Below are 13900 nucleotides of genomic sequence, written 5' to 3'. Positions count from 1 at the left end.
CTCTGGTGCAAACAATCCCCCACGCCGACCCCCAGCGACAGGTTTATAAGCAGGCTTTTGGTTTTATTTTGTTAACAAACACACACGGGGCAGGGAAAGGTTACTGACCGAGGGGTATCTAATGCACGAGTTCTCTGTGGCCTGGAAACTCCTACACGCCCCCAGCCACCTGCTGAGGATACCGTACACAGCGGAATTAGGGTTGATCATCTTCCGCATCTCTCAAACGAACACAATTACTCTTTTGGCATATTTCTCACTCAGACTGCTGGAAAGTTCTGTGTTCTCGCAACGGGAAGCTGGGTTTATGGGGCAAGTGTCACTAACACTAACACCAGAGACCCAGGGCCAGTGCGGAGGGATCCTGCGGCCCCTTTGCTCACTATGTGAGCACGCGCTGCCCAAGGTCGTGGCTCCGAAACACTGCCTCCCTTTCTCCAGGCTTTACTCTCCAGACACGCTACTGGAGTAGAGAATAAGCTCTTTTCAGTGATGGGAGGAAGCCGACGCCAAGCGTCTGCTGACAAACAGGACTTCTCTCACCAATAACAAAAGTGAGGGAAGTCTTTGGTGGGTATGTGGAGACCCCCCAGGACCCACAGGAATGTTCCTCCGTCAGGGGGACGTGCATGCAGGAGCCAACTTCTCAAGAGAGAGCTAACATATCGAGCCGTCTCTTCAGTCTTGACTCAGCTGAAACATCCAGCAAATCAGAAAACCTCAGGGGCTCTGATGTGGGCTTGCCCAAGTAGGAGTCCTTCTGAAGGTTGCTCTGTTTTGCTTCTACCAAGTACCGAGCACGTCAACTCTGTGGTTATGAGATCTCTACAGACGTGTGCACGTTCTCCTCATCGGTCTGTCCTGCAGGTGGAATCCTTGGGGAAGGCGTGCACCGAAACGCCTTCTAAGTAACTCCCTACCAACGGGGACGCATGGCCAACCTATCCTGAAAAGGGGGGTTACGGCATCATTACATTTCCTTGAAGAATGCGCAAACCGCCGGATCCCAGACGTGCTCCTGACACGGCACGGTCAGGGTCGGCTTTGCGGGGCGGGGGCTGCCGACCGCCCCAGCTTCTCCACGGGGACAGCATGGGGTCACTGACTCGGTGCTTCTCTGATCAAAGTGAATCAGACTCCACACAGGATCAAGTAAACCTCTCCTAATTCAGGACAAACTTTCCATCACGTTAAAGAGACTGCAGCCTCCGACTTCCGGCTAGGGTGTCTGTCCTCTGCTCATATGGGTTATTTTCCTGGTTGGCCTAGGGACAGCCTCCTGAAGGACCCTGGCTGGCTTTTCTGGGATCTGTAGGAACGGGGCTTTGGATGTGTGTAAGACTCCACAGGGACACGGGACAGAGGAGAAGCAGGGACGCCGCTCCCAAAGCTCTCTGGTTCTCCGCTCTCTCTGGGTCAGCCCCACACACCTGAGCCCCACCTGGGAGCAGCCCTTTCTGGGAATTCAGGCAAAGCCTGCTGAACACGAGACTTCATGTCAGTTGAGGAGACTGGGACTGGAGTGTGTACCTGGTTTCTAGCCACGTCCTTACACCTGGTGGTTCAAGCAGGACACTGCACCACGTACCCCCACTGGAGCCACGTACGGATGGCAGACATTGGAAACCAAGTGCTCCGTAGCCCAGACGTGACGAATACACCAGCATCCACGCTGTGCACAATGTAGTGTGAAGTTCCCAAACATCACTGTGGCGTCTGGGGAAGCACGCCGTACGTTGCGTGGCCCACCACCACCTCCCCTCTGCAGGCACCACGGAGAGTGGCCGCTGGGACTTGGGGGAAGGCAGATCACGTCAGCAGCCGGGGACGTTCGGAAGACTCAGGAGCCAAAGCGGACAAGGCACACTGTCTACCGTGGAATAAGCTGGCGAGTCCTCGGGTCCCCCCCTTAGTGACCGTCCATGCTACGCAGGCTATTGGCAAATAGGTTTCCCGAGCCCCAGCTCTGGAACTCCCGGGTTGAGGCATGCAATAAATAAGACCGTGGCTGTGAGCAGAGCACCCCTTGTCCCGCGGATGTGTAAGGATCCCTGTTCCTGGAGGCCGCTGCTCTCACTTACAGAGGGTCCCATTCTGCACCGTTTTGTTCCTGTCGGTCATGCAGGGCGAGGCGGCTCTCTGCGGAGAGTCCTCCTTGCTCTTTGGCGAGGGGCTACTGTTGTTGCTACCGCTGGACTTGCTTCTGCTGGGATCGAGAGCGGGCTGGGCAGGCGAGGAGCGGGCGCCCCAGCCCCGGACCAGGCAGGTGCAGACCAGCCGGAAGAAGGCCCGCCGCATCTCCTTGCTGGCCAGCGTGTAGATGACGGGGTTCATGGCCGAGTTCAGCACGGCCAGCACGATGAACCACTGGGCCTTGAACAGGATGGCACACTCCTTCACCCTGCAGGCCACGTCGACGAGGAAGAGAATGAAGAGCGGGGACCAGCAGGCGATGAACACGCTCACCACGATGACCACGGTCCGCAGCAGGGCCATGGAGCGCTCCGAGTTGTGCGGGCTGGCCACCCTGCGGCTGCTGGACTTCACCAGGAAGTAGATGCGTGCGTACAAGACCACGATGGTGGCCAGGATGGCCGTGAAGATGCTGATGCAGAAGACGATGTACTTCTTGGAGTAGAGGGGCAGGATGGTGGAGCAGTCAGGGAGGTCGTGCAGGCAGTTCCAGCCCAGGATGGGCAAGGCGCCCAGCGAGAAGGCGATGAGCCAGCACATCCCGATCAGAAGGAAGACACGGTGCTTCTTGTTGGCGTCGTACGGCCTCATTTTGATCATAGTCAAGTGCCGCTCGATCGCGATGGCCAGCAAGCTGCAGGTGGACGCCCCGAGGGCCACGAACATGCTGCCTTCCCGCAGGAACCAGACCGTTGGAGACAGGCTCAGCGTCCTCTTGCCTGACATCAGAATGTTGACCTTGTAGGCGATGCCGGCCAGCAGGTCACAGAGAGCCAGGTTGCCGATGAAGAAGTACATGCGATTGTGGAATTTATTGTTCTTCCAGATGGCGATGAGAACCATGAGGTTCTCCAGCACGATGAGGCTGCAGATGATCAGGAACAGCACGGTGGTGAGCACGCTGCCCTCGGGGGCCTCCTTCAGCCTGCCCTCCAGCTTGCCTACATAGCTGTAGTGCTCGTACAGGGTCTGGTTCCCAGGCTTGGGGCGCGGCGTCAGGACCATGGCCATGGCTCGGGCGCACAGAGGCTCAGCTCCGGATCCCACCAGAGGGCGCCCTGGGCATGTCCATCTCAGGAGAACAGGCTCCGGCTCAGGCTTCAGGGGTGGCCCGGGCTGGACCCCAGCCAGGGCGTGCAGAGCAGGAGCCTGCAAAGAGAAAAGAGGGGTGCCCAGCAATGAAGGTGATCAGGGACCACCTAGGGGCAGCGACCACAGCAGAGTTGGAGGAAGGCACCCGAACTCCGCAAGTGTGCAAACAGCTGGTCACGCAGGGGCCCAGAGCTCCCCGGGGGCTGAGGCGGCCACGGGAAGCCACTTGGTGTCTGCAGCCCCCGGGAGGGAGATCAGTGTGTGAGTGCCACGGTCGTTCACTCATGTAACAATGACACACAGACCAAATAAACATCCATCGGGGAATCCCAAGGCACTCGTGAGTGCTAACTGTGCATCCTTGATCCACCGCACTGGAGCTGCCAAACCATGATTCCCCGTGACCAGGAGACAGACAGGATCATCCCAGGACAATGCAATAGGATGGAACCGGAATGACGCCTCCAGGAAGCCCCCCTGGTGAGCCTGAAGCCACGTGGTGAAGCACCTGCAGCCCTGACAGCATCCCTGGGACCAGGGCTGGGGACAGAGTCGGGTCCCGACGGCCCCCCGGAGAGGCCGGAGACAGGGCCACGCGGCCACGGAAGGAAGGGCAGTGTGAGGCAGAGCAGAACCCAAACCCATACCTCCACGGGGGTGATGGGAGGAAGGGCAAGGATGAGCACTCGGCTCTGGACATGGCTGAAAACTCAGAGTTCAGATCAAACTGCCTGAACCCCCAAAACTGAAGCCGTGCAAGTGAACAGAAAGAAATGACCCACCTGGGGGTCTAGGGACACAGTGAAGGTGGGAAGCCAAGGGCCAGGCCCTCGAAGGCCCTGGATTTAATCTCCCCTCCCCTCCAGATACTTCCCACCCCCACCTGGGGCCGTGCTCATCACCTCGTGTGACGTCACAGCTGGACGTGGCTTTCAGTGGACCCACTGATTTTAAATTAGAAATATATGCTTAAATATCTGCTACAATCAAATGAGATTAGCTTAAAACAGCCCTCTGAGTGTCCAGTGATGAGTATTTTTTTACTTTTACAACGTTTAAGCCGTAGCCCTAAGTTGGGTTCAGAGACAGACAGCTCCCCAAATGATATGGGGTCTGCATTTTGGGGTGCGGTGGGATCTTGCTAGGTACCAAGAAGGCCCAAGAGGGTCTCAGTCCTGGAAGGACTCAGGGGCACAGCGTGGGCGGCTGCTCTCGGACGAGAAGGAGAGAAACTCCGTGGGTCCCCCACTCCCTCTAGGTCACTGTTTCCCGGCCTTGCGGGCACTGGTTGGGGCCTGGGAGGCTGTCAGATCCCCCCCTCCATCAGGGGGCTCGGTTCTCTGAGGTCAGAAAGAGCCGCTCTGTTCCTTTGCTGCAGAGACTTCTCCCAATGTGCCGGAGCTTGCATGCGCGGCTGTTCCAGAAACCCCGTGGGCCCTGGCCTCCGGGGGCCGCCTGCGCGCTGCATGCAGGTCAGTAGATGCCCCTGGAGACGCACGGGTCAGCTCGGTGGGCCGCTGTCCCGCCGGCCCCTGCTGCCGCTCCTGCACCTTTCTCTAACTCCGGCCTGTCCTTCACGCCCTGAGTCAAATTCCTCCTGCTCTGCAACACTCTGGAGTCAGCCCAGCCCCTCCAGGCCTCCCTGAGCCCACTCGCCACTTTTTACAACAAATCGCAGGCTGTCGTTTCAGGAGTGTAAATAATGCCGCGGCTGACCACCTCTGAGCCTGCGGCCTGCAGGGGCCTGCTTCACACTCACACCGCATCGGGGACACCGCGCCTGTCCGCTCACGGGTGCCCCACGAACGCTCTGCTCTTCCCTGCTGCTTGTCAGCTGAGTCTTTATCTGTGAGCCGCGAATGGAGCCGCCATGGCCTCACTCTGCTGTCCGGGCCCCGGGCACAGCCCGGAGCACAGCCAGCCCCACTGAGAGTCGGAGGGAGCAGTGGCCGGGGAACGGCTACTTCCATGCCGGCGCTGGGTCCACGCCGCAGACCCGAGGCCTCCACACGCCCCACGCCAGGCGGCCACTCTGTCAACTAGTCCTGCTCCCCCCCACCAGGGGCTCCCGTCCCAGCAACGACGACACGCATGTGGTGAGCATGACTTGTGATCATGAGTGAGTGAGCACCCACACGGTCTGAATTGTAGAAACACGCATGTTACCTGAAAGGGCGAGGAATGTGAATTGTTCGTGAATTCGCTCCAAGCAGCCACATCCGAAAGGTTTGGAAACCACAGTACAACTTCGGCTGGTCGGCTGTGCCTGTTTCCCCAGGATAACTCCCCGCCACGTACATCCCTCCCTCTGCACGCACCCCACCCCCGCACTGGGGCCATGAGCAAGGACAGGGACGCGTGTGCCCATAAACCCACTGGACCTGGACCGCCTGGACGTAAAGAGCAAGGACAGACAAGTGAAGGACTTTTCTTCGCGGCACAGGCAGGGCTTTGAAAGAACTGAGCAGGGCAGGAAAACAAGCAAACAATGAAGGCGATACCCAGCAGCAGAACCAGCACAATGAAAATAGTGTAAGATGCGCCGGAGAGCCACCCAAACCATGCATTTTGAGGGTGAATGTATTTTTCTTACTAACGCTTGATTTATCATTTCCCTTGATTAAATATTCATCACTCAAAGAGCACATTTTTTCCAGAACATCTCTTGCTAAATGCTACTCTCCGCATTTTTCGTAACTGGAAGACATCTGGCTCTCTTTAGAATCTAAGAGCTTATTTTCTTTGGATTACCAACATTAGAACGTAGACTCCACCCCAAGAGTTACGTGCTGGGCCAAAGGCCAGGTTGATTTTGGATGTGTCTGAGTGCTGTTACTTGTGGTCAAAAGCATCAAGGAGTTCTGCCCCCACCTCTCAGGGGCGCAGCAGGACCTGAATATGCGGAAAGAACACTCTGCCCCTCCCGCCCCCCAGCTCAGAGCGGCCAGCCCGGCTTGGGACCAGGTGGGGCATCAGCTCTCGGCCACATCCATCCTGAGGAGTGCTGGGCACTGTGAGCACAGCTCCTGGGAGGCCAGCCTGTTCCACCCGTCCCAGCCACCACCGACCCCCAGAGGGACCGCTGGCTGGCTTCTCACCCCCTCGAGGGCAGGAGCCTGTTTCCGACCTTCACGTAAGTGGGGCCCCATAGCCTACAAACGTGCCTGACGTCTTTCTGCCGACGTGATGCTCACCCGAGTCCTAGGTGGAGGTGCATTCGGATGCTGGTAATTCCTGCTCCCGTCTGTGGACACGGGGTTTCGACAGGTCGCTGTCCTAACAAGCGCTGCGGGGCCTGGTTGGGGGCATCCTCGTGAGCTTGTGTCTGTGGATCCATGGGCTGCCTTGGATTTCTGAGCGTCGTGCTGCTGTCTAGGAGGGGCTTTGGTGCAGAGGGTCCCCGCAGAGACTAACGGCACTCGGCTAGCTGGAGAAGTCCCCATGGGGGCAAGACGTACACATTACAAATGCTCACGTTTTTCTTTATTTTAAAAGTTAAGCATCAGGGGCCTGTCAGGGACCACCATCTGACTTTTTGTTGTAAGAGTCTGATCACTGCTTGATTTCCCCCAAACAAGTCAGAAATAGAGGCCAGTGCTGAGGAAGGTAGTCTTGTACGTCTCAGAGCGCCGGGCCTGAGCCAGAAGCTGCTGCGTGGGACGGGCACTGGGAGAAGCACCTTCTAGAAGGCGTCCCTGCCGTGGTCACCCAGGTTAGACGGCGTCGCACCAGTGAGGCTGCCGTCCCTCCGTTCCAGGGAGGCGCGTCCGCGGGGAGGGGCGGCCCGGGCAGCCGATGGGTTCCAGATGTGCTCTCTGCACTAGTGACTTACTTTCTCTACACATGTCAACTTGAAAAATAAACAAACTATAAAAAGAAGGAAAAGAAAAAAGTAAAGGGAAATATTTCCACAAAGTCTGGGGTCTCTCTCCCTCTCCGTCACAGCGAACAAGAAAAGCACGAGAGGACAGTGAGGAATTTCTCCCGATCAGACACAGGGTGCTGTCTGTGAAAGGCACGTTTTCCCAGGGAAGCCAACGAGTCCATCCTCCAAACTGAACCGAAACACCAAGCATTTGCCAACCAGCAAAATTTCCTGGAAAGCAGTGTTTTGTTGTTGTTTACAAGAATTTAGGAAAGAAAGGCCGGGCTGGCCATGTCGACGCCCCCAGGAAATTCCTTTGCTAATGAATATTTCCCCTTGCCCCATATTTCTGAGCAACCCAGCGGGGCTTTCAGAGGTTGCTTCCAGCAAGAGGCCTCGCACACACGGCCCCGCACGCCTGCACTCCACTGGGAGCCTAGGCCCGGAGCCCCCGGTGAGGTCACTGGGATGAGCAGGCTCCCCGCTCCCTGGCGGCTTTCCCGCACGGGACTCTCTCAGGCAGGGAAGGTGCGGGTGTTAACACAGATCGGGTGCAGTCCCGCGAGCGCATGGACGTGGGGTGGCCAGCAGGAGCCCGTGGGGTGGCCAGCAGGGGCTGCCTCCGTGCTTGCTCGCCTGGGTGCCCGGGCTTGTCCATTGTAAGGCAACCGATCTTGACACAAGAGACCTTACCCTCTGCTCTTCAACCAGACTTTTCAGACTCTCCCTTCTCTGCCTGTTCTTAGTAACGGGATTGGACTCCTGCCCAGATTGCCGTGGGATGAATGAAGGTGTGTGGGAACGAGCTCCTCCGGGCAGCTAAGGGCCTATGCAAATAAGAGACATCTGGCCCAAGAAGTCCTAACTGTGGGGTCCCTCCCGCCGGTTCCTGGAGCCACGGTGACACGGCCCACAATGTCCCTTGCAGGCACCCCGTCTGTCCCCATGGCGGCATCTGCCTTTTGAGTGTACACAGGGGGAAGCTGAGGCAGCGCTGGGCTGGATGGCTGGGTCATCTGATTCCCACGCACCACAGCAGGGGCTCACTCTTCTAGAGCGTCCACCCCCCGCCCCGCCATGGTCTTCACCTAGACGGCAGTGACAGGAGTGTCACCAGCAGGCTCGCCAAGTGCTGGACTGCTGACACGAGCGGAAACCTGATGCTGGGGACGTGAAGCAGCATCTGCAAGGCCCAAGAGCCCCACCGACCGGCTCAGGCCTCGCTCCAGCGCACGGGGCTCACCGGGCTGGCCTGCCGCCGGGCCTCCTACAGACGTAGCCACAGAGATGGGAGGAAAACGACACAGAACAGCGGCTGACCGTGCCCGGCACGGTCACACCGTCACCGGAGCGCCGGAGTCTCGGCACTGGATAGAGTTCGCCGAGCACGTCCTGTTACCTCGGAAAGCTCCTGGAATGTCTCCTCAGGCAATTCATTAATTCAACAGAAAATGGGTGCAAAGGAATCATAAGAAGTGGCTGCAAACTGATAAGGCAGGAATGAGGAAGCCACGTGGGAGGGAACAGAAAGGCCCCAGGAAGCACAGCGCAGTGGTTCCAACTACCAGCACAGGCGGCCCTCGGCCCGGCCGGCGGTGTCAGCGCCCGGCTCATAGCACCGAGTCCTGCAGAAGGAGAGGGGGCTTCACAGTAGGGCAAGCCCCAGATTTTCAAGATGACGGCATGCCCAGATTCTCATTTTTCCATCATAGAAACACATGCACACACTGTAGGTATCGAAGTGTGTGTAGGAGGAGCGAAAAGACACCGCAGGGTTACATCAGTGCCGTAATTTCCAGAGAAAGGAGGAAATCAGTCCCTGCATTTTGAGAACATTGTTAGGCCAACGTGTGAGGCTCCTTCTTCAGGAGATGCCACTTTCTACCATCCACACGCGGTAGAAAATTAGGAGAGCCACGCACTTTACGAAATTCAGAAACCTAAAGAGGAAAGCAGCATCTACGAAGGTGAAGCTGGGGGAGAATCCATCCCAGCCGCATCTTCACAGGAGGCTTCTGAGGGCTGATGTGCAGTCTCCCGTGTCAGTTGACGGAACAAGCAGACCGGCAGGATGTGAAGGTTGCTGACTGAGAAAACCCACTGGGTGGTCCTCCTATGGCCACAGAATTAGTCATTCTGGATGGAGCTCCGCATCAGTTCCCTGAGAACTCCTCCAGAGTCAGACACTTGCACGACTCCTCGAGGACAACATACCCGCCACCACCCCAGCCACAGGCAGGGCCATCCCCCGTGTCCATCACGCACCCGCAGGACCTAATCCTGCCCGGTACTTCTAGGAACTGTTTTTCTTAAACACGCCTGCAAGAATGCCACTGAAGATGTGTGTCTACATTGAGTGTTTGCAACTTCTGACCAAGAATGTTGCAAAGATGAATGAGGAAGATGTGTGTCTACAGCGAGTGTCTGCAGCCTCTGACCTCCAGACTTTAGAAAGATGCTTCATTCTGGAAGTCGTCAGGGCTCCAGGGGGGGTGGGTACCGTGGGCAGGGTGGACCCTCCACTTTTGAAATTATCCTCCAGGAGAGCCCCGTGTTCGTGCCACTTGCCTTGCTTTATCTTCCTAACAAAATGTGTTCCCTTTAAACCCCCAACAAGTTCCTCTCTTACATCTAAATATAAAAACCCACAAAGAAATATGTCACCGGGAGTGGCCAGCACCAGAAGAGAGAGAAAGAGAGAGAGACAGACTGTTTGGAGCCGGGGTGGTTAGAAACAGCAAAGCTAGCATCGGGCCAAAGAAGGACATGTCCCGTCCCTTCTCCAGGCTTTATCCAGCTGTGAATGCAGCACGTGGGAACCTCACGATTGCAAAAGTAGGGGCTTTATCTTCCAGCCCTGATTCTGACAGTCCTGACTGCCTACTTCAAGAAACGGAAGAAAACAGTGGAATTTTGTGGCGAATATCATTTAAAAGAACGGTTTTCTCAGGAGAACGACGACAACCACACACTCCCAGAGCCCCCAGGTCCTCATCCTGGGAGGGTGAGGCTGCCTAACTTTTCAGTTATTCCAGGAAAAGGACAGAGGGGACTTCTCTGGGAAGAGCCACTTATGTCTCCTTCAGGTCATGAAGGTGCAGCTCAGTCTGGACCTTCCCACTGTAGTTAAAAAGGAACCATTCCCTCTCCCCTGGCTCTGGCTGGTCAATGGCTCTCATCACTAGAGTGGAAAAAAGAACCATTCCCTCTCCCCCCTTGGGGCCATCACCGGAATGGGTGGCCTGGATGAGGGGCTGATGGGGACGTGGTGTCTTCTTGGGCCAGGTCACAGTCACGCCAGGGATAGGCTGGAATTTGGTGAGAAAAGTGGGCCCAGCGGCCCCCACCCCACCTACCCAGGCTGGGCGCCCCGGACTCGCAACCCCTGCCCCACCGACTCACCTCTGTCTGGAAAGGGCACTTGGGCCACCCGCATCCTGGGGACCCTTCCTCCGCTCACAGGCGGCGGGGACCGGGGCACAGGGAGAGTCTTGGGGCTGGAGAGGGGGTCAGTCGGTCCCGACCGGGGGCTGTTGCTCCGGCTCCTCCTGGCGCCGCGCTCCCGTCGCGTGTCCCCAGGACCGGCTGGCTCAGCCTCTGCGCGCGCAAGCCAGAGCGCAAACTTTTCCAGAGGCCCTTAGGGGCGGGGCGGCGCTCCGCCCCACCGCCCCCAGCTTCCCGCCCTCCCGGCGCCCCCTCCCTACTTCCTCCGCGCTCCCGAACCCCCACCTCCCTATTCGCTCAAGTTCCCTACCCCATCTCCACCTCCCCGACCCTCCTCCCCGCGGCCCCTCTCACCTCCCGCGTCTCCTCCTCATCTCCCCGTCTCTCCGCGCCCCCCATCTCCCCGCCCCAGTTCCCACCTCCTCGTTCCTCGCCCCTCCCTCTCCCTTCCCCTGCGCTCGCCCCCCTCACCATTCCTACTCCTCTTCCCGCCCCATCCAGTCCCCCGGCCTCAGCTGCTCCCAAGCCCCTGCCCCAGGCCGGCATTCTGACCCTGCGCCCTTGGGCGAGCTCCTAGCAAGGGTTTGGGCTGATGATGATGATGATATCATCATCATCATCATCATCATCATCATCATCCTTACTGTGGAAGTGATCTTGATAATTTCCTTTTCAAATTGCCTTTCCACTGGTTCCTGGGTTAGCATGCTTGGGCGCTGGCTGTGGACCCCAGGCCCACCCCACACAGGGCTGCCCAGCTCCTGGACCTGTGGGCCCGTCTCTGGGGCTGCTGTCCCCACAGAGATGGACCCTCTTGCATGGATGCATAAAATAGCCCTGACAAAGTGCTTCCAAAGAAGAATACCCACGGAGGTGACTAGACTACAGAATTTTCCACTGGAGAAAGAAAGTAAAGGCCAGGTGAATGCACACAGCAACCAACCCTAGAAACTTTTGGGGCATGGTGGGGAGAGGGAGGAAGAAGAAAAAGAGAGGCAGGAGGGAACCCCAGGCCTGTTACCCACAGCAAGGGTGCACCTCCCTGGGCAGACAGAATAGGGGTGCAGGGGTACCAGGAGCCAGGTGGGAGGATGTGGGGGAAGGGTCTCCCTCAGGTACCTGCCCCAGACCTGGAGTCCTCCTGCTTCCAAAGAAGGAACCCTGTCCCACCTTCCCCTAGAGCTGGGAGCAAATGCTTAATTTAGGGGGAGTTTGAGCCCTGATGGGCGCCTGGCATGTTTTGCACTTTGCTGCTCTTGTGTGTTTTCCCCGTAGAGAAACTGGAGCCCTGCAGAACATGGGGCAGGGGCGCCACAGAGCTCTGGCCTGCCCTTGGGGCTCAGAGGAGGCTGCCCCTGCCCTGTCCTTGCTGCCACTTAATCCAGTGGGCCATATCTGCTGTAAGTCCCGTCGACACGGTGGCTTTCCAAATGGACTCAGCATGTCTTGTGCAAGCTCTGGGGAGCCACTTCTGTCCCAAATTGTAAGTGGGATCGACCGCGCCTCCTCCAGCTTCAAGCCAAGCAAAGGAGAAGAGAAACCTGCTGCTTTGGCCACCTGCCAGAGCCAGGGGACAGTACAGCGTCCTGACCTCCATGTCTCCACCTGACCAGTCAGTTGGTTCATCAGCAATTCTTTAAACTAGTTGCTTTGCGCTGTATGAAATCACTGGTTATTGGCTGAAGCTCGCCATGATTGCGCCCCGTCTCCATTCACTGGGCAGGTTCTGAAATCCAGACTGAACAGGACAACCTGAGGTCTGGGGATGCCTCCAAAACCAGCCTCAGAATGGGACTCCCGAAGCCTGAAAAACAATGGGGCTTTTTATTGCAGGCGCCCCAAGGGAGACACGAGGATCTGACATAGAGGCATTCCGAAAAATCCTTTTTCAAAAATACTCCTTTCCCCCAAAGATTCCCCTCCTGATTGCTCTCCCCACACACACCTCTCTCACTGAAGCGGTGCCCCACCTGCTCCTCCCTCCTTGGGCTATCAGGATCAGACACTGGACCCTGACTGGGGGGCCCTCTGTGCCCCCACACAGCCCTGAGAGACCATATTCTCTCTCTACTTCTCTCCAGAAAACCAGGCCTCCCTAAGGGTCTGCTGGATAAGTCTCCCACTCTGCCTCCCTAATTAACGAGGGAAAGCTCTTCACAGGGAATGCCAGCTCATAAATGTAGAAGGAATGGGGGAATTTGGAGCTCTGCGTTCTGGATTCCTCAATGAAATTACCGAGTGGAACAACGAGGCAGTGTGAAAGCATGTCAATCACACAGTGCTACCTGGGAAAGAAAAAACACGCTCCACTTCCATCGGAGACATCTGTCAGCGCCTTCACGGGGATTCAAACTCAGCATCACCCGTGTGGGGCCAGCCTGACATCAGGGGATGCAAAATCCAGCACACGAAACCACCGTTGCTGTGTTCTTGCGGAAAACACTTCCCTTGAGTCAAAGGCCAAGCCTGTAGCCTTCACCTCCAGGTTACAGGAAAAAGAAGGGATAGGGCATCTGGTAAAGGACACCAGGAGAAAGGACCAGACAGGTGCAGAGAGCCAAGCATTCGACATCCCTCAAACACGTCAATGTCAGGAGAAGGGTGGGATTGGTCCTAGGATAAAAACAGCCAAGAGAAGCAGCGTTTCTAACAACCAGCATGGGACTGATCGACACCTGGCAGCAAGAGAGATTGGGAGGACATCTCGGGATGGACGGAGTGTTGAATGATGTCACTGACTCATTGGTAGCATGAATTGAGTGTGATAATAGCTCGATGCTCATCTGGAAGAATGGCCTTATTTCTAGGAGACCAATATCTTGGTGTCTAAAACTTGTTTTCAGATGACTCAGCAGAAACAATATGGCACGTGAAGTCGGTAGGACAAAATCAGTGGTTGGAGTGGGCTGGGGGACAGCAGGGAGCTGTACAATGTGTCCCCTTCTCTGGATGTTTGAAATTTTTCCATAATAAAAAGTTGGAGAAAAATAAAATGTCAGGTACCAGATAATTTAAAAATTTCTCCACCTCTGTTCTCAGGCTATCAAATCAAATCTAGGCTTATGGGAATAAAATTAAAAGATAGCATGATTTAGGGGCACATGGGTGGCTCAGTTAGTTAAGCGTCTGCCTTCGGCTCAGGTCATGATCCCAGGGTCCTGGGATCGAGCCCCGCTTCGGGCTCCCTGCTCCGCGGGAAGCCTGCTTCTCCTTCTCCCTCTCCCCCTGCTGTGTTCCCTCTCTCGCTGTGTGTCTCTATGTCAAATAAATAAATAAAATCTTAAAAAAAAAAAAGATAGAATGATT

At 56.7% G+C, this 13900-nt stretch overlaps 1 protein-coding gene across 1 annotated transcript; it reads right to left on the bottom strand.

Moving 5' to 3' along the window:
* Positions 1–398: 398 nt before the first annotated feature.
* On the bottom strand, positions 399–10589 carry S1PR3 (sphingosine-1-phosphate receptor 3). The gene is made up of 2 exons (XM_021694401.1): positions 10553–10589; positions 399–3342 (listed from the first exon to the last, which is right to left on the bottom strand). Exon 2 carries the CDS (start codon positions 3202–3204, stop codon positions 2074–2076), a length of 1131 nt encoding a protein of 376 aa, XP_021550076.1. The 5' UTR covers positions 3205–3342; positions 10553–10589; the 3' UTR covers positions 399–2073.
* Positions 10590–13900: the final 3311 nt, after the last annotated feature.

Source organism: Neomonachus schauinslandi, chromosome 13 (assembly GCF_002201575.2).
Source record: "Neomonachus schauinslandi chromosome 13, ASM220157v2, whole genome shotgun sequence".
NCBI classification, from domain to species: Eukaryota; Metazoa; Chordata; class Mammalia; order Carnivora; family Phocidae; genus Neomonachus; species Neomonachus schauinslandi.
Note: the sequence above shows the minus strand (reverse complement) of the source record. Positions and strands in the feature narration are given on the sequence as shown.

Excerpts from the sequence above, each read along its gene's own strand:
- S1PR3 (XM_021694401.1), bottom strand. The coding sequence starts at position 3,204 with ATGGCCATGGTCCTGACGCCGCGCCCCAAGCCTGGGAACCAGACCCTG.